Source organism: Dasypus novemcinctus, chromosome 15 (assembly GCF_030445035.2).
Source record: "Dasypus novemcinctus isolate mDasNov1 chromosome 15, mDasNov1.1.hap2, whole genome shotgun sequence".
In the NCBI taxonomy this organism is placed as follows: Eukaryota; Metazoa; Chordata; class Mammalia; order Cingulata; family Dasypodidae; genus Dasypus; species Dasypus novemcinctus.
The window spans coordinates 61,777,483-61,798,515 of NC_080687.1; the positions used below are offsets into that span (position 1 = coordinate 61,777,483).

A 21,033-nucleotide genomic window follows, 5' to 3' on the forward strand; every position below is an offset into this window, starting at 1 on the left:
AGATTGTATCAGATTCAGAGGTTTTACTTTTGCTTGATTAAATTATGTTTAAGGCTTTAATTGGGCCACATCAGTAGGTTGTTGAGTCCCCACCCCCTTGGAGGGCGGGGACTCACAGAGAAAATGACATGGCAGAGAAGACATTGGAGTTTTCAGATGATGGAACCCCAGGAAGTAAACACACAGAAGAAGAGCACAGAGAAATAGAGACAGCTCCATAGACACAGCAGAGGCCCCAGGAGAGAGACTAGCTATTCACCTGGTAGTTTACAGCTGTCCTTGTTGAGAAAGCAGAGCAGCTGAGCCCAGAGAAAAGCAATCCCCAGGAAAGAGAGGAGATTTATCCCAGCCTACAGCTGATATTGGAAAAAGTTGGTACCACAGAGCCGTAAGAGGAAGAGGAAGCCTGAAACCTTGCAGGTATCGGCAGCCATCTTGCTTCAACACTTGTTAACAGACTTTGGTGAGGGAAGTAACTTACACTTTATGGCCTAGTAACTGCAAGCTTCTACCCTGAATAAATATACTTTATAAAAGCCAACAGATTTCTGGTATTTTGCATCAGTACCCCTTTGGCCAACTAATACAGGAACCATCAGATATAGATTTTTTTTTAGGAGGTAACAGGGCTTGAATCCAGGACCTCATACATGTGAAGCAGGCACTTAACCATTGAGCTTCACTGCTCTCCCAGATACAGACTTCAAACATAGTTACCATAGACAGGAAAATAAAGGATAAGAATAAAGATTTTGGTAGTAAACTAAAAATAATAAAAAGAGCCAAATGGGAATTCTAAAACTTAAAAAAATTCAATAATAGTAATGAATTGATTTAAGAACAGACCAGACATGGTTGAAAGGAGAGTACATGAAATGGAAAACAGATTGGAAAATATATAGTTTGAACATTGAGAAATAAAAAAGACTAGGAAAATACTGTAAGAGACATAAAGGTTACAAAGCAAAAGTCTAACATGTATGTATTAGAGTTCCAGAAAAGGGGGGGAAGAGAAAATGTTGGATAGAAATAATTTTTTTAAAAATTAAGGCACAATTTCAAGAAAATTTATAAACCACTTGGTGTATCAGTACAAAAAGAAGTACATCTAGGAAAACAGATTTGGCCCAGTGGTTAGGGCGTCCATCTACCACATGGGAGGTCCACGGTTCAAACCCCTGGCCTCTTTGACCAGTGTGGAGCTGGCCCATGCGCAGTGCTGATGTGTGCAAGGAGTACCCTGCCACGCAGGGGTGTCCCCCGCGTAGGGGAGCCCCACACACAAGGAGTGCACCCCATAAGGAGAGCCACCCAGTGCAAAAGAAAGTGCAGCCTGCCCAGGAATGGCGCCACACACATTTCCCGTGCTGCTGACGACAACAGAAGTGGACAAAGAAATAAGATACAGCAAATAGACACAGAGAACAGACAACTGGGGGGGGGGGGGGGGGGGGAATTAAATAAATAAATAAATAAATCTTTTTTTAAAAAAAAGAAGTACATCTAGATCCATCATTGTAAAACAAATAAAAACTAAAAAGAGAGGAAATATTAAAAGTTCACAAGAAATAAGACATATTACCTTAAAAGAGAAGCCTGAAAGTTGATTTCTAAACAAAAACCATGGAAGTCAAAAAGTACTAAACAAATATAACTTCCAATCTGAAATTCTATACAGAGGAAAAAAATATCCTTTAAAGATGAAGATGAAGCAAAGAATTTTCAGACAAAAACTATAAGAATTTATCACCTGTGGACCAAACTACAGAATATAGTAAGGGAGTTTATCAGGCAAAAGGAAAATGATGCTAAACGGAATACCGGACATACAGGGGGGAAGGAAAAGCCTTTAAAATAAAAAGATAAATACTTTTGGTAAATCTAAATGAATATTGTCAACACATATAGCAGTAGTCATAATTTTTGGATTTGTTTAATAAATATAATTAAAATATATTACACAATTTGTGTTCAAATAAGTGCTATAATAAAAGTAAATTATATAGCATTGAATTGTGAAAGTAGAGAGGAGAGTGGCTAATTCACTCATTTTAAGGAGATTGTAAAATCAGCCTTAAGGACATAACAACATTTGAACTGAGTCTGGAAGGATCAAATTTTTCAATGGGGTAGATTTGGAAGGACTGTTCAGGCAGAGGCAGTATTGTAAGCAAGGCACAAGGACAAATAGCAGACTGGAGTATGGATAAACTGATGCAGAGGAGCATGAGTATAGCAGAGGATTATGGAGGCATAAGGCAGGAAATGTAGTGAGGACCTAGACTGCAGAGGGCCACAGCTCCCACTGAGAAATATTGGCTTTATGCTGTAGGCCAGCTATTGCTCATATAGTAACACAACAGATAGTATCACAACATCACTGATGTTACAGTTAGTACCTTGGTGTTCCTGTATGTATACATGTGTGTGCACACACACATGCACTAAACTGGCACATAATCAACAGCCTGTCTGTTCTATGCAGACTTCCACAATAGACTTCTGTTAACAGGGCATGTAGGAGAATGTCCCCTTTAGATGTGTGGTCATGGTACTTTAGGCAATAAAAACAATTAGATTTGTTTTTCACAAAGATTTCCCAGCAGTGCATTGTAGCAATGTGAGGTTGGAGTTTGAAAGCTATCAATTAGTAGTCCATTACAAGAGTCCATGCAAGAGATAAGAAGGACTTAATGGGGAAAGGGTTCAATTTGCTTTGAACCTTCTATTGAAAGAGTTAAACACACACACACAAACTCACATACACACAATTATCTCAACCTACAATAAAGAGCGCCAGAAGCCTGTAGCCCTGATGGGGGAAAGCAGTAAGCTCACAACTAAGGGGTTGAATCATGTCCCCCACAAAAGGTCTGTTCAGGTCCCAACCCCTGGTCTTGTGGGTGTGAACCCATTTGTAAATAGAACCATTGATGATGTTATTGGTTAAGGTGTGCCCAAACTGAATGTGGGTAAACCTTACTACAATATGGCTGAAGTACTTAATAAGTAAAGAAAGTTAGACATGAAAAAGAAGCCATGGGGAGCAGCCAGGCACTGGAGGTCAATGGAACCCAGAAGAAAAAGGAGAAGACATCATCATGTAATTTGCCATGTGACTGAAAAGTCAAGAAACCCAAAGATTGCTGGTCAGCCTTAAGAGTCCAAACCTGAGAAGAAGCAAGCCTTCTAGCCACTGACACTGTGAGCTGAAATATTCCAATAGTTAAAGCCAACCCATTGTATGGTATTTGTTTTAGCAGCCAGGAAACTAATATGTGGCTCTTGAAAATTTCCCAGGTTAATATGCATTTAACTCTGAATGGACATCCAGAACTTGCAGTTTGAAGAAAGACTGAAGATCAGCTTTGCTCAAATTCCACCTCAGGATGCTAATTCTGCATATTTCCATCATTCCATAGCAACAAGGACTTGCAGAGTCCCCATCTCTATCATTTCATTAATGGAAGGGGCTATTGGCCACCCAAGACATAAAGAATATGATCCAGGATTCATGGAGCAAAACCAAGGGGCACCATTTGGAAGGCAATCCAAATTAGTGATGCCATCTGCCTTTCCTTCTAATAATGATTTGCAACCCATCCCTGTGTCTAAAAATGGAAAGATAGTTTTTAAGGCCATTTAATAGCTTATCAGTCCTATTGTCTTTCTACTCCCCCTTCTCCCATCCAGACATTTCCACCATCCACCTTTCACTCATCCTGCCAGCCCATAAATGAAAGACATAAATTTCATCTGAAGTTCAAAGTAAGTTCCCAAGACCTACTTCCAACATCTTTCAGCTTTGTGCATTTCTGACTTGCTTGAATGCTTATCCAAAATTACTTAAATATCAGGTAAATTCCCACCAAATTTCTTCATCTGACTTATCCAACTTTTCTGTTTATGAATTTTGTCTTGACTCATGTATTTGTATCCTGGCTTTCTGATCTCTTCCCCTATTTATTGCCTTGGGAAGAAGCCAATCAACATAACAGATATCAAGTGGAGCCCATCTCCCTCCTGTTCCCTTTTGGTAATCCTGAACAACAAAGCTGAACAATTTGAGTCAAATTATAATAATTGTTAAAAAATAGAATTGGGGGAGGGTGAGTTACAAATGACAAAAGAGAGAAAGATTGTTTTGGCTGCAGGTATGAGGTATTTGAGAGTAGATGGGTTTTGTATGGAAGAATGATAGACTATAACAGAAAGGCAGCCAAGGAGAACAGAACTGTGTAAGCCAAAACTGTTGCACAAGAGAAGGACATGAAATGAAAGTCACTGCCATGGCAAGATATGACATGGCTAATGGCAGTATATAATGGTAAGGGAGGTCCCATGCGGTCACCCCTCGGGCTGAAGTGTGGTTTGCTGGCCTGGCGGGGGAGCAGCCGCAGTAGGCCAAGCCACTGCCCCCATAATAGGGTGGTTGGTCGGGCCCACCGCCACCCCTGAAGGAAGCTCGGCATGGGCGCAGAGTGCCCTTGGGTCTCCCCTTCTCAGCAGCCATGCTTCCGCGGCCGCCCCTCCTCCCGGATGGTGCCACACGATGCCTTGTGGGGCAGCACCCTTCTTCTTCTTTCTCCCTGCGCAGGCACAGGGCGGAAAAATCCAGTCTGCCCTTTTCCCTCCCCCCGACAGCAGCAACAGCCAGGCGTGGGCGGGAAACTCCAGTCTGCCCTCTACCCCAGCAACAGCAGCCACCAATCACTAAACCCTGCCACTTCCCCCAGCAACAGCAACAGCCAATCCCTAATCACCACCCCTCCCCCGTCCAGTACCGCCCACTGACCTTTCTCCGGCAACCAATCAGAACAGGGCGTGGCTTCGACCAATCAGCCTTCCCCAGCCCCTATAAAACTGTTGCCTCTCCCTCAATAAAGTGGACTTGCGTGTTTACCTTGTCTCCGCGGTAGTTCTTCTGCCGTGCGCCCTCCAGTCCTGAGAGCTCCCGACAAGGGCCTGGCCTCCCTTGTCCCCAGTTCGTCGCCTGCTTCTCCGGGCGACCCCCTCGTTGCCAGCTTCATTGGGCGACCCCATCAGCCGAACCACGCAACCCCTGTGAGACCGACCCCTCGTCTGCTGCCGGACCGACCCCTCGTCCCAAGCGGGACCGATCCCTCGTCCCAAGCGGGACTGACCCCTCGTCCTGAGCTGGACCGACCCCTCGTCCGCAGCCAGACCCCACCTCTACCGACCGAGCAAGCCGCCGCAGTCCCAGTGTTCAGATGTGTGGTGATAGGAGGCAGAGGAAAGAATTAATGATGTGGAAGACAGGACATCTGAAATCAAACAGATAATAGAATTTATAGATTAAAAAATAAAAAAAATCCAGCAGGGACTTAAGGATTTGAATGACTACACAAAATGCACAAACATAGGCATTATAGGTATATCAGAAGGAGAAGAGAAGGGAAAGGGGACAGAAGAGGTGTTGGAGGAAATAATGGCTGAAAAATTCCCAAAACTATTGAGGGAGATGGATGTACAGGTACAGGAAGTGCAATGCACCCCAAACAGTATAAATCTCAACAGGCATACTCCAAGACATATATATTTGTCAAATTATCCAATGCACAATACAAAGAGAAAACACTGAGGCAGCAAGAGAAAAGAGAACCATCACATTAAAGGGAATCTCAATAAGATTAAGTACTGATGTCTCATCCGAAACCATGAGGGTAAGAAGGTAATGGTATGACATAGTCAAGGTACTAAAAGAAAAAAATTTCCAACCAAGAACACTCTGTCCAGCAAAGCTGGCATTCAAAAATTATGCAGAGTTCAAAATATTCACAAATAAAGAGAAACTAAGAGAGTATGCCAATAAGAAACCTGCCCTTCAAGAAATACTAAAGGGAGTTCTGCAGGATGACAGAAAAAAAACAGGAAAGACAAAACCTGAGGAGAGACTAAGAACAACTAAAAAGACAGAAAGAGAAATAAAAACAACATAAGACATACACAAATCCAAAGAAAATATGGCTATTGTAAGTAATTCCTTGTGAGTAATAACACTGAATGTTAATGGATTAAAATCACCTGTTAAGAGACACGGATTGGCATAATGGATAAGGAAATATAACCCATCTATATGCTGTCTACAAGAAACCCACCTTAGACCCATGAATTCAAGGAGGCTGAAAGTGAATGGCTGGAAAACAATCTTACAAGCAAACAATAACCAAAAAAGGGCAGGAGTAGCTTTACTAATATCAGACAGAATAGACTTTAAATGCAAACTATTGTGAGAGACAAAGATGGACACTACATATTAGTAAAAGGGGTAAGAAGAAAGAGCAATCATAAATATGCATTTAACCAAGGCACTCAAAATATGTGAGGCAAACACTGGAAAAATTAAGTGGTTAAACAGATGTCCATACAGTTATAGTGGGGGACTTAAATACACCGTTATTACCATTAGACAAAACATCTCAACAGAGAATCAATAAAGAAACAAAGACTTTTAATAATATATTAGAGGATCTGGACCTAATAGATATATACACAACACTACACCCAAATTCATCAGGATGTATATTCTTCTCAAATGCACATGGGTCATTCCCCAAGATAGACCACATACTAGGCCACAGAGAAAGTCTCGATGAAGTCAGAAAGATTGAAATCATACAAAATAATTTCTCTGACCACAGTGAATGAAGCTGGAAATCTGCAAGAACAATAGAACCAGATTAGGCACAAAGATATAGAAGTTAAGCAACACACTCTTAGACAAACAGTGGGTCAAGGATTAAATTGCAAAAGAAATCAGTAACTACCTTGAAATTAATTAAAATGACAATACAAACATATCAAAATTTATGGGATGCAGCAAAAGCTGTACTGAGAGGGAAATTCATAGCCATAAATTCATATGTCAAAAAAGATGAAGGAGCTAAAATTGAAGAACTAACTGCACACTTGGAGGAATTAGTAAAAAAAAAAAAAAAAGTAGCTCCAAAGGAAGAAGAAAGAAAGAAATAACAGAGATCAGAGCAGAACTAAATGAAATAGAAAATAAGAAAGCACTAGAAAACATAGACAAAACAAAGAACTGGTTCTTTGAGAAGATCAATAAAATTGACAAACCCTTTGCTAGACTAACAAAGAAAAAAAGACAAGATGTAAATACACAAAATAAGAAATGAGAAAGAAGATATTACCACTAACCCATAGAAATAAGGAGTACCATAAGAGAATACTTTGAAAAACTACATGCCAGCAAGAAGGACAATTTAGAGGAAATGGACAAATTTCTAGAAACACATAGGCATCTGACATTGATGAAAGAAGAAATTATTGAGCTCAACAAACCAATCATAAGTAAAGAGGTAGAATCAGTCATTAAAAACCTCCCAACTAAGAAGAACCCAGGCCAGATGGCTTCAAAGATTAATTCTACCAAACATTCCAGAAAGAACTAACACCAATCTTGCTTAAACTCTTCAAAAAAAATGAAATAGAAGGAACATTGCCTAGCTCATTCTATGATGCCTACATTACTCTAATACAAAAGCCAAACACCACGACCACAACAAAGGAAAATTACAGACAAATCTCTCTAATGAAACTAGAGGCTAAAATCCTCAACAAAATACTTGCTAACTGTATTTGACAACACATTGTGATGATTAGGCTAATGTGTCAACTCGGACAGGTAACTGTGCCCAGGTGTTTGGTGGACCAAGCCCTGGTAATACAAGGGCATTTATGGACTTTAGTCACCATTGACTTTACTGCAGTGGTAAATCATAGGTAGCTGATTATACTTACATCAATCAGCGAGATTACCATCAGCAATGAGTGTTGTCTTATCCAATCAGTTGAATGTCTTAAAAGGGGAAGTGATTCCAGCATTGAGTAAGAATTTCCCAGCTCATCTTTGGACAGCCAAAATCTCCCAGAACTCATCAAGGACCTTCACTGCACTTTCATTGGAGCCCCTGGTTGCAGCCTGCCTGTGGAACCTAGATTTGTGCATCCCCATGGTCACATGAGAGACTGATAAAAATCTATTGCTATCGACAGATATCTCTTGTTATTTCTGTTTCCCTAGAGGACCCTGACTAATGCAGCTTGGTACTGGAACTGGTTCATGAAGAGCAGAGTTTTAAACATGGGATGTCTGAGGTGGTTCTGGGAGTTTTGCAGGTGTTTTTCTACTCTAATTGAACTGAAGGGTACTAATGTCTCTGTTTCTGATAATGAAGAGGCTGTTTCCATGGTGTGAATTGGCAATCAAGATATACAAAATATCATCACTGGATTCCCCTACTTCCATGCTTCTAAGAAGCAAGGATCTAGGTGAGAAGGTTTTCAACATCTTAACAGAGTTTTGTGGAGCCAAAATGTATAATGGTGTTGGCTGTCTCCTCCTAGGTACTCTGGATATCAAAGAAAGAGATGAGTTAAAGGCTTCAAATTTGAAACTTGAACACTGTGTGAATGATGCAAAAGTTTCTATATGTGCTCTGAAAGAAAACCTTGTCTCTTTTAGCCACAGGCTTGAAATATCTGAGAACCAACCTCAGACTCTCACTGTATGATTAGTGGAGTTACAAAGGAAACTAAAATCTCAACCCCATAGAGTTTCTGCAGGTAACATGAATGAATTGATTGGAAAAAAAGTGGAACCCAAAATATTGGGATGGAGACATAAGGATGATGATAACATTGGTGGGGATATTGGAACCTTAAATTCTGCTGAGACTTTACCAGACAAGCCTGTGATGGCCTGCCTGTGGAGACCACACCTTGTCAACCTGGTATCATCCAGCCTCCAGTCTGCCCCAGGGAGTCTGAAATGCCTTCCAGCCCTAAGTTGGTACCAGCCAAACTGAAGCATGCAATACTCAGCCTCCAGCCAGTCCCAGGGAGTCTGGACCTCCTACAAGTCCTGAAGCAGGTACCACCCAACCTCCAGCATGCACTGCCGAACCTCCACTCTGCCCTGAGGAAACTGCCTTCCAACCCCTCCCTGATGAGGTCAATCCTGTCTCACCAGAAGAAAATTCAGGGGAATGGCTTGGGGTTAGTATCTTGCAAGGCATTTTTTTTTTTTTTTGACATTCTTAACAGGTTTTATTACATTGGCTGGAATGCTCTAAATTCATGAAAGCTTTTGAGAAAATCTTCAATTCCCAACCCCTTAAAAAAGTGGATAAACCGTGAAAGAAATAAAAGAGAGAAGTAACGACCTGGACAGATATAAAACAGCATGCCTTTGTTCCTCCCGTATCCCCAGCTGCAAACTGGTGATGAAGAAATCTCAGAAAGCACTTTTAACAATCAGGTAAGATCTCATCATCAAATAAGAACATTGATCTGGTGCCTCTGTTCCCACTTTGCAGACCATGTTTTTTTTTTAATTCCTAAGGTGTAATTATACATTTCACATGCATTTGTGAGATAAGATAAACACTATGTTTATATCCCACCTGAGTCAGGCGTAAAGGTTTTCTAAATACTGTGTGCGGCACTAGAAACTTCATGCTGTCTTAAGTCAGTATCAGTATTAAGCTACTGGACTCTATAATTAAATATCACAGATAGACTTTTACTGAAAATCAATATAAAAATCTGGCCCTGAAAGACCAGAACAGAAATATGCAATTTTCTTGATCTAAGATGGTCAAAATATGGTTTTTAAAAAGCTCTGCACACTGTTTAAGACAAGTATGTGCAAGAAGCCTTTTTATGTGTGTGCTGACTTTATCATGACAACTCTAGCCAGTTCTTTAAGAAGGATTAGGGATACACATCTTCAGCAGTGCACATGAGAAATAAACTCTGAAAAAGGCAATTTCTTAGGTTTAGGAAGGACCGTATTCTGGGAAGTACTTCAGAGGAACGGACAATAATTTTAGGATTATAGCCAAGAAGAACTGGAAGACTTCAGAAGATTCTTCAGCTTCTTCTAGATTTTGAATGTTGAATTAGCCACTGAAGTGTGATATCTATATTATCCTTTTCTTTGCAGGAAATTGAATAGCAACAAATTTCTCTATCCTGAATAGCAGAGAGATTCATTTTTTCAATTAGCTGTTTCTCATCCAACGCATTAGGAAGATCTCTCTTGTTTCCAAGTACTAGCACTGGAATTCCTTGTAACTGTGGTTTGTCTAGAAGATTATGTAGCTCATTTCGAGAGGCTTCAATCTTTTCACGATCTGCAGCATCTATCATATAAACAATAGCATTGACTCCTCTGCAGTACCGTTCCCACATGCTCCGGAATCGAGGTTGCCCTCCTATGTCCCAGATCTTTATTGTGACGTTACCTTTAGTTACTTTCCTCATGTTGAAGCCCACTGTGGGTATCATATCTTCACTGAATTGACCTGACGCGATGACATTGACGAAGGTGGTCTTGCCCGAGTACTGCAGCCCTACGAGCGTCAGCTCCATCTCCTCTTTCCAGAAGAGCGACCGGAACCAGTCCAGCAGGCGGGAGATGAGCGCCAGCATGATGGCGACCGGGAGAAAGAACAAGCGACGGGCCTGGCGGGCGGCGGCGGCAGCTTCTACACAAGCGGGCCTCGGCCCGGAATCCCCAACGGCTCCTCGGGACCCCGGCACGACGCGGGCTGACACTGGCGGGCGGCGGCGGCCGGAGCCAGGAACGCAAGGCATTTCTAATCCTTCTCCTTATCCACTCCCACCATCTCTTTGTCTTCGAGACCTATTAGTAGACTAAAATCACAACAAGCCCCCAAAGGTGAAATACAAAGTGTGACCCATGAGGAAGTAAGGTATACTCAGAAAGAACTGCATGAGTTTTCCAACTTACATAGACAGAAATAAGGGGAATATGTATGGGAAAGGATATTAAGGGTATGGGATAATGGTGGAAGGAATATAAAGTTGGATCAGGCTGAATTTATTGATATGAGCCCTCTAAGCAGAAATTCTGGATTCAGTGCTATAGCTTGAGGGCTTAGAAAGGGCTGTAATAGTTTATTTGGGTGGCTGTTGAAACATGGACCAAAAGATGGCCTAGTATGTCTGAAGTTGGCCTGGTATACAGTAGAAGAGGGAATTCAAAGGCTTAGAGAGATTGGAATGCTAGAATGGATTTACATTTGAGATCTTCCCACTTACCCCAGGAATGTCCAGAGGACACACCTCTAACCAGGACAGTGAGGAATAAATTTGTAAGACTAACTCCAGCTTCCCTGAAGACCTCTGTGATTGTTCTTCTCTGTAGTCCAGATAATACTGTAGGGAGGGCTGTAATGGAATTAGAATCCTTAAACATTGTGGGGATGAACGGATGTCAGTCCAGTAAAAGTCAAGTATTGGTAGTTAATCACCAAAGACAAGGGGGGCATGGCTACCACAATGAAAGGCAGATTCAAAAAAAGCACACAAAATAGTCTGAGTCACATAGAGTTATGACATTAGCTAATACATCATGGGGTATCTAGAAGTGAAATAGATGGGCAGACTACTAAATTTCTTCTGAATCTGTATAAACAGATGAGTTCTAGGTTGAGAGAACAAAATACTAACTCAAATCACAGACACAGAGAATCATGGCCCCTTAATCAATTCCCAGACTTGAGACAGTTTACAGACCCAGAGCCCCTTGAATGAGGCGGAGACCAGGTCACATTGGGGAAGGATCCTATTAAACTGCCTAGAATTTATACTGTTAATCTCCCTCCCACCTTTCCCCAAGGAGACATATGGGTTTTTACCAGAATAAATGCACATTGGGGAAAAGGAAATGAACAGGCATTTCAAGAATTATTAGACACTGGTTCAGAAATGACATTAATTCCAGAAGACCCAAAGCATCACTATGGTCCACCAGAGTAGGGGTTTATGGAGGTCAGGAGATTGATGGAGTTTTAGCTCAGATCCATCTCACAGTTGGTCCAGTGGGTCTCCAGACCCATTCTGTGGTTATTTCCCCATTCCAGAATGCATAATTGAAATAGACGTACTCAGTAACAGCAGAATGCCAACATTGGATCCTGGACTTGTGGAGAGAAGGCTATAATGGTTGGAAAGCCAAGTGGAAGCCACTAGAACTGCCCCTACCCAGCAAAAGAGTAAATCAAAAGCAACACTGGATTCCTGGAGGGATTGCAGAAATTAGTGCCACCATCAAGGATTTGAAGGATACAGGGGTGGTGATTCCCACCACATCCCCATTCAACACTCCTATTTGGCTTTTACAGAAAACAGATGGATCTTGGAGGACAACAGTAGATTATCATAAATTTAGCCAGGTGGTGACTCCAATTGCAGCTATCACAGATGTGGTATCATTGCTTGAGCAAATCAAGACATCTCCTGGTAACTGGTATAACTAGTATGCAGCTGCTGATTTGGCAAATGCTTTTTTCTCAACTACTATTAGTAAGGACAACCAGAAACTGTTTGCTTTCAGTTGGCAAGGTCAGCAATATACCTTCACTGTCCTGCTTCAGAGGTATATCAGCTCTCCAGCCCTATGTCATAATATTGTCCGCATGGATCTTGATTGTCTCTCCTTCCCACAAGACATCACACTGGTCCATTATATTGATGATATCATGCTGATAGGACCTAGTGAGCAAGAAGTAACAAAGACTCTAGACCTAGTAGTAAGGCATTTGCATGAGAGAGGATGGGAGACAAATCCAACTAAAATACAGGGTCCTTCCACCTCAGTGAAATTCCTAGGTGTCCAGTGGTGAGGGGCATGTCAAGATATCCCTTCTAAAGTGAAGGATAAGCTGTTGCATCTGGCCCCTCCTATGACCAAAAAAGAGGCATAGTGCTTAGTTGGTCTCTTCAAGTTTTGGAGACAACACATTCCTCATTTGGGTGCACTACTCCAGCCCATTTACCACGTGACCAGAAAAGCTGCTAGCTTTGATTGGGGATGGGAAAAAGGAGTCTCTGTGGCAGGTTCAGGCTGCTGTATAAGCCACACTACCACTTGAGTCATATGATCCAGCAGACCCAATGGTGCTGGAAGTTTCAGTGGCAAATAGAGATTCTGTCTGGAGCTTTTAGCAGACCCCTATAGGAGAATCACAATGCAGACCCTTAGGATTTTGGAACAAAGCCCTGCCATCCTCTGCAGATAACTACCCCCCTTTTGAGAAACAGCTTTTGGCCTGCTACTGGTCCTCAGTAGAGACTGAACACTTAACCATGGGCCATCAAGTTCCTATGAGACCTGAGTTGCCTATCATGAGCCAACTATTGTCTGACCCACCAAACCATAAAGTTGGGCATGAACAGCAGCACTCCATAATAAAATGGAAGTGGTATATATGAGATAGGACTCAAGGGGTCCTGAAGGCACAAGTAAGTTACATGAGGAAGTAGCCCAAATGCCCATGGTCACCACCCCTGCCATGTTACTTTTTCTTTCCCAGCCCACAGCTTTGGCCTCTTGGGGAGTCTCTTACAATCACTTGACTGAGGAAGAGAAAACTCGGGACTGGTTTGCAGATGGTTCTGCATGATATGCAGGTACCACCCAAAAGTGGACAGCTGCAGCACTGCGGTCCCTTTCTGGGACATCTCTAACGGATAGTGGTGAGGACAAATCCTCCCAGTGGGCAGAACTTCAAGCAGTGCACCTGGTTGTTCATTTTGATTGGAAGAAGAAATGGCCAGAGGTGCATTTGTTCAGTGATTCATGGGCTGTTACCTATGGTTTGGCTGGATGGTCAGGGAATTGGAAGGAACACAATTGGAAAACTGGTTTCAAAGAGGTCTGGGAAAGAGGTTTGTGGATAGACCTTTTTGAGTGGGCAAAAAACATGAAAATATTTGTGTCCCATGTGAATGTTCACCAGAGGGTGACTTCAGCAGAGGAAGATTTTAATAATTAAGTGGATAAGATAACTCACTCTGTGGCTAAAGCTCAGCCTCTTTCCCCAGCCACTCCTGTCATTGCCCAGTGGGCTCATGAAAAAATTGACTGTGGAGGTAGAGATGGAGGTTATGCATGGGCTCAGCAACATGGACTTCCCCTCACCAAGGCTGACTTGGGTACAGCCACTGCTGAGTGCCCAATTTGCCAGCAGCAGAGACCCACACTTAGTGCCATTCCTCAAAGTGACCAGCTGGGTATCTGGTGGCAAGTTGACTACAATTGGGCCACTTCCATCATGGAAGGGCAACAATTTGTCTTAACTGGAATAGAAACATACTCTGGATATGGGTTTGCATTTCCTGCATGCAATACTTCTTCCAAAACTACCATCTGTGCACTTACCAAATGTCTTATCTACCACCATGGCATTCCACACAGCATTGCTTCCAATCAAGGAACCCATTTCACAGCAGATGATGTGCAGGAATGGGCACATGCCCATGGAATTCACTGGTCTTACCATGTTCCCCTGTACCCTGAAGCAGCTGGATTGATGGAATGGTGGAATGGTCTTTTGAAGACTGACTCAGGGCAACAACTAGGTAGCAATACCTTGCAAGGCTGAACCAGTGTTCTCCAGGAGGTTGTGTATGCTCTAAATCAGCATCCACTCTATGGTGCAGTTTCTCCCATAACCAGGATCCATGGGTCCAGGAATCAAGAGGTGGAAATGGGAGTGGCACCACTCACTATTACCCCTAGTGACCCACTAGGAAAATTTTTGCTTCCTGTCCCTGCAACCTCAAACTCTGCTGGTGTACAGGTTTTAGTTTTAAAGGAGGAGTGCTGTCACCAGGGAACACAACAATGATTCCATTGAACTGGAAGTTAAAGCTGCCACCTGGGCACTTTGAGCTCCTCTTACATCTGAATCAACAGGCAAAGAAGGGAATTGTTGTACTGGCTAGGGCGATTGATCCTGACTATCAAGGGGAAATAGGACTGCATCTACATTATGGGGTAAAGAAGAGTTTGCCTAGAATAGGGCATCTCCTAGTACTTCCATGCCCTGTGATTAAAGTCAATGGAAAATTGTAACAAGCCAATCCAAGCAGGACTGACAGTTTTGGACACCCCCAGGCAAAGAACCAGGGCCAGCTGAAGTGCTTGCTGAGAATAATGGAAACGTGGAATGGGTAGTGGAAGAAGGTGGTGATAAATATGAACTTTGACCATGTGACCAGTTACAGAAATGAGGACTGTAATGGTCATGACTCTTCCTTGTTTCATTATTATTATGACTATATATGTATACAAAATGAATTTCTTTGTCCTCTTCCCCAATCTTTTCCCTTATCATATAACAAATTGTGTCAGTTTCATGTCATAATATTTGAGGATGTGAAATTTAAGAGTGAATATTACCCAAGAACTTGAACCCTATTCTGTAGGGAATTAATGCATTCCCAGTTGTACACAGGAGAGTTGATCATTGTTAGGTGTCATATAGATATATGCATGTCTGTTACTGTTTTTATTTTTATTTTTATGTAGTATTCAATATTTAATTAAAAAAACAAACTTGATTTAGAGCCAATTGTATAATGTTGCAAATGAAAAAGATAGAACAATATAACTTATTAAATTTAAAAATCTTGAAAAAGAAATATAGATAAAAGCAGGTGAGTATGAAGTATAAAAACATTTCAGAAAATATAACATAGGTAATATCAATTTCATATCAAAAAATCTTGCATATAATCTCTACCATGAGTAATTAGGAAACACAAAAAGTAACAGCCGCATGGAGGGAACTAAAAATAAATTAAATTATATTAACTAGAATTATTTTACAGAAACCAGAAATATAATGATGACATCCAAAAGTTCAAGAAATAACAAACTCTTACTTCACAAAGAGGAATACTTGGTAAAACAATATGAGGATATACTACATTCCAAAATAATAAAAGGCAATCACGCTGTTAGGGTGGAATAATATTTTACCTTATTTTATTGGGATCTGTCTTCACTTTCTAGAGCTACTATCACAAATACAAAAGAACAGGTTAGTTTAAGCAATCAGAATTAATTTTCTCACAGTTGTGAATTTTAGAAGTTCAAAATAAAGCCCAGAGGCCATGCATTCTCCCAGAGGCTATAGCATTCTGGTGCTGGCTTGCCAGTATTTTTAGGATTCCCTAAATCCACCTCTGCCCCTGACACATGGCAATCTACCTCATTGTCTGACTTCTGACTTCTGGCTTGCACTGACTTGTGACTTCTACTGAATTACTGTGTCTTAATTTCCTTTGCTTATAAGGGCTCCAAAAGTATGGATGAAGTGCCACCATCATTCAAAGTGTATTCATTCACATAAAATACACATATTTACTATTCACAAATGAGTCTGCACTTTAAGAATATCTTTGAAGATAGTATTTAAAATATGCACAACCACAGGAATACAGGTCAAGAATTGAACATGTCTTCTTTGGAGTATATGTTTCATTCCAAGTCTTCCATCTGGACTTCAAAAAATCAGGTTCTTCCAACATGTAAAATGCATTTAATTTAAATAATTTCCTTAAAGCCTTAAGCTGCTTTGGTAAAAATTCTAAATCTAAATTCTTATCAAAATCAATTATGGGGAGGTGTCTTTTGGAAGATGATGGTGCAGAGAGTTCCAGGACACTCTCCTCCTCCAGCTAGTGGATAGGAAGAAACTGTCTGAAACAACATTCTGAATCTCCAGAGGCCAGGACAGCAATGTAGAACATGTAGAGAAGAGCAGGACAGAGAAACTCTGAATCATGGTTCTATTCTGCCCTGAACAGGAATCTCTGCAGTCATTATTTTAATACTGCACTTCATTGTTGTCTCACTCAGCACCTATCCAGGTGTCACCATTGAGGCCTGTGTTCTTCCATGTCAGGGGTTGTTTCTATAGTTTGTTACAGTTTTTACTTAGAGACTAAAAATGGTTTAAGGTAATGTGTATGGTTCCTGATTTGACAAGGGATAGACTGTGACGATTAGGCTAATGTGTCAACTTGGACAGGTAACTGTGCCCAGGTGTTTGGTGACCAAGCACTGGGCTAATTGTAAAACAAGGGCATTTATGGGCTTTAGTCACCATTGACTTTACTGCAGTGGAAAATCATGGATAGCTGATTACAATTACATCAATCAGGGAGACTGCCATCAGCAATGAGTGACACTTTATTCAATCAGTTGAATGCCTTAAAAGAAGTGATTCCAGCATTGAGTTAGAATTTTCCAGCTTATATCTGGACAGCCAAAATCTCCCAGAACTCATCAAGGACCTTCACTGATCTTTTACTGGAGCCCTTGGTTGCAGCCTACCTGTGGTCATGGGAGACCTCCATGGTCCCGGGAGAGACTGATAAAATCTCTTATTATCAACAGATATCTCTTGTTGATTCTGTTTCCCTAGAGAACCCTGACTAACACACACATCAAACAAATTATACACCATAACCAAGTGGGTTTTATCCCTGGTATGAAAGGATGGTTCAATGTATGAAAATCAATCAATGCAATAAACAGATTGAAAAAAAATCACATGATCATATCTATAGATGTAGAAAAAGTATTTGACAAAATACAGCACACTTTCCTGATAAAAACACTGCAAAATATAGGAATACAAGGAAACTTTCTAAACACGATAAAGGGTATACATGAAAAACCCACAGCTAACATCATTTATAATGGTGAAATCCTAAAATCTTTCCCTCTAATATCAGAAGGAAGGCAAGGATGCCCAATATCACCCCTCCTATTTAACATTGTGTTAGAAGTACTTGCTTGAGCACTGAGGAAAGAAACAGACATAAATGGCATCCAAATTGGAAAGGAGGAAGTCAAAATTTCACTATTTGCAAACGACATGATCCTATACATAGAAAGCACTGAGAAATGTACAACAAAACTTCTAGAACTTATAAATGAGTTCAGTAAAGTCGCAGCTTATAAGATCAATATGCAAAACTCAGTAGCATTTCTGTACACCAACAATGAACAGTCTAAAGAGGAAATCAAGAAAAAAATAACATTTACAATAGTAAATTAAAAAATCAAATACCTAGGAATAAATTTAACTAAAGATGTAGAAGACTTATACACAGAAAGCTACACAACACTGTTAAAGAAAATCAAAGAATTAAATAAATGGAAGAATATTCCCTGTTCATGGATAGGAAGACTAAATATCTTTAAGATGTGTATCCTATCCAAACTGACCTACAGATTTAATGCAATCCCAATAAATTCAACACAGCATTTTTTAATGAACTAGAAAAACTAACTATGAAATTTATTGGGAAGGAAAAGAGGCCACGAATAGCCAAAGACATATTGAAAAAGAAAAATGAAATTGGAAGAATCACACTACCTGACTTCAAAACATACTACAAAGCTATAGTGGTCAAAATGGCATGGTATTGGCACAAGGATAGACATATTGACCAATGGAACTGAATTGAGAGTTCTGATATAGACCTTTGCATATATAGTTATCTGATATTTGACAAGGCCACCAAGCCCATTCAATTGAGAGAGAATGGCCTCTTCAACAAATGGTGCTTGGAGAACTGGATATCCATATGCAAAAGAATGAAAGAGGATTACCATTTCATACCTTATACAAAAATCAAAGATCTAAATATAAGAGCCAAGACCATAAAGACCTTGAAAGACAATGTAGGGAAGCATCTACAGAAACCTCTAATAGGAAACGGCTTCATGAATTTTACATGCAAAGCACAAGCATCAAAAGAACAAATATATAAATGGGACCTCCTGAAAATTAAAGCCTTTTGCACATCAAAGGAGTTTATTAAGAAAGTGAAAAGACAGCCTACCCAATGGGAGAAAATACTTGGTGACCATATATCTGATAGGAGACTAATATCCAGCATATATTAAAAAATCCTATATCTCAAAAATAAAAAGACAAACAACCCATTCAAAAAATGGGCAAGAGATTTGAACAGACACTTCTCCAAAGAAGAAATACAAATCACTAAAAAGCACATGAAAAGATGCTCAACATCACTAGCTATTAGGGAAATGCAAGTCAAGACTACAATGAGATACCATCTTACACCCATTAGGCTGGCAGCTATTAAAATAACAGAGGACTACAAGTGTTGGAGAGGATGTGGAGGACTGGGAACCCTCATCCACTGCTGGTGGGAATGTAGAAGGATCCAGCCATTGTGGAGGACAGTTTGGCAGCTCCTCAAAAAACTAGCTATAGATTTGCCATATGACCCAGTAATCCCACTGCTGGGTATATACTCAGAAGAACTGAAAACAAGGACACAAATTGATATATGCACCCCAGTGTTCATAGAGGCATTATTCACTATTGCCAAAAGTTGGAATCAACCCAAATGCCCATCACCAGGTGATTGGATAAACAAAATGTGGCATATACATACAAGGGAATACTACTCAGCTGTAAGAAGGAATACAGTACTAACACATGGAGTAACATGGATGAATCTTGAGGACCTTATGTTGAGTGAAGCAAGCCAGGCATTGAAGGACAAATACTATATGACCTCCATGATATGAATTAAGCAAATCAAACTGTCTCAGAGAGCTAGAGACTGGAAGATAGGTTTACAGGAAATAGGGAGGGGGAGAGGAAGGTTGTGAGCCAACACCCACACAAGTGAAATCTATGATAAAGTGGAGGTAAGTCGTTGTGCAGTGAAGGGATAGGACAGGGGCAGAGGGATACTATTGGGTTGGACTTTGCAGGCTTGAGGGGGGCTAAGGTTGGGAGGATGAGTCAGAATACCCAAGGAATTGGGGGGAGAGTTGGGGGAAGCAGGTCAACACAGGAAATTGTTGGGTATGTGACTGAAACTATAAGGTTGAGAAAACTCTTAAGAAACTATAATAAGGAAGGGTTACTGGTTTAAGGTGTTTGATGGGGGCATCTGGCACAGGGTGCCCCTGGGGCAGGCTTCTAGGGAGTGTGTGAGTGCTCATCTTGTCATAGTGTGCTGTATCAGTGGGTGGAGATCCATACAATGAGCAGGAAGGTGTTATGCCCCAACTTGGGGAGGCCTGATGTTCTCAAATAGAGGGGAGGGTGTCTCTTGAGAGAATGGGTGATTCCCAAAGGGGTAGGACAGACTAGTGTGTCAAGCTCTCAGCATTGTTACAAGTATCTATGAATCTTGTCCTTCAAGCAGTGAAGCTTGGTGGTCACTGTGGGTCCCAAGGGGAGGGGGAGAGAGAAATAGAATAGTTGGAAGAGGGGGTACTGGGGGGCAATGGAAGTGTTCTGCATGATCGAGCAATGATGGATACAGGCCATGTTAAATTTCACCAAAAAAAATTATAAAATTATACAGTCTAAACTGTAAAGCATAATGTAAAGCATAATGTAAGCATGGTTGGTGGCTATGTTTCAAAATCTGTACATCAGCTGCAGGGTTTGATCTTGGGTATATGGGAGTCCCCTATATTCTGTATGTGACTTTACTGTGACCTAAAACTTTTTTGAAGATATAATATTTTTAAAAAAGGATGTAAACACTGAGGAAGAAATGGAAGAGATTGCCTTGCCACTGTATATACAGGGCAACACCTACTACAGTGATGAAAGGCAAAACACCAAAAAAATGTTTTATGATATTTTTCATTTTTTTAACACCACAATTTATTTTTCACTTTATTTTAGTTTTTCTAAATTATTATGTATTCTATTTCTAATCTTTTAACTACCATTACTATTCCATTTTCCTGTTAATTGAATTTGGCAATATATTAGACTCGACTTTGAAAAAATTTTGGATCACAGAGGGGTTCAACTATGGCAGGGGAGGAGCACTGATGTGGGATGTCATTGATGAGGGATGCACGGGTGGGGGGAAGTTCTCCAGGGCATGCATATAGGCTATATAGATATGTTGGGATGTTTGCTGGGTATGGACATAATGTGTAGAGTTTCACATGACAACTGAGGGAGTGCTGAGTTCCCTGGAATGGGAACTTCCCAATGGAGGAACAACAATCCCCCAAGTTCAAGGGCAAAGAGCACTGAAGAAGAATGGTCTGATGATGGACCCTTGATACTGATGACTATGCTTTTGAGCCTGTGTGCTTGAAATTTTGGCTCAGCCTAGAGCTTCAGGGTGCCTACGAGTTACCACCTGAAA

At 40.9% G+C, this 21,033-nt stretch overlaps 1 protein-coding gene across 1 annotated transcript; it reads right to left on the reverse strand.

Moving 5' to 3' along the window:
- Positions 1–9,544: 9,544 nt before the first annotated feature.
- LOC139436532 (ADP-ribosylation factor-like protein 8B) lies at positions 9,545–10,625 on the reverse strand. Its single transcript, XM_071208249.1, has one exon. It carries the CDS (start codon positions 10,474–10,476, stop codon positions 9,916–9,918), a length of 561 nt encoding a protein of 186 aa, XP_071064350.1. The 5' UTR covers positions 10,477–10,625; the 3' UTR covers positions 9,545–9,915.
- Between the last annotated feature and the right edge of the window lie 10,408 nt (positions 10,626–21,033).

Excerpts from the sequence above, each read along its gene's own strand:
- LOC139436532 (XM_071208249.1), bottom strand. The coding sequence starts at position 10,476 with ATGCTGGCGCTCATCTCCCGCCTGCTGGACTGGTTCCGGTCGCTCTTC.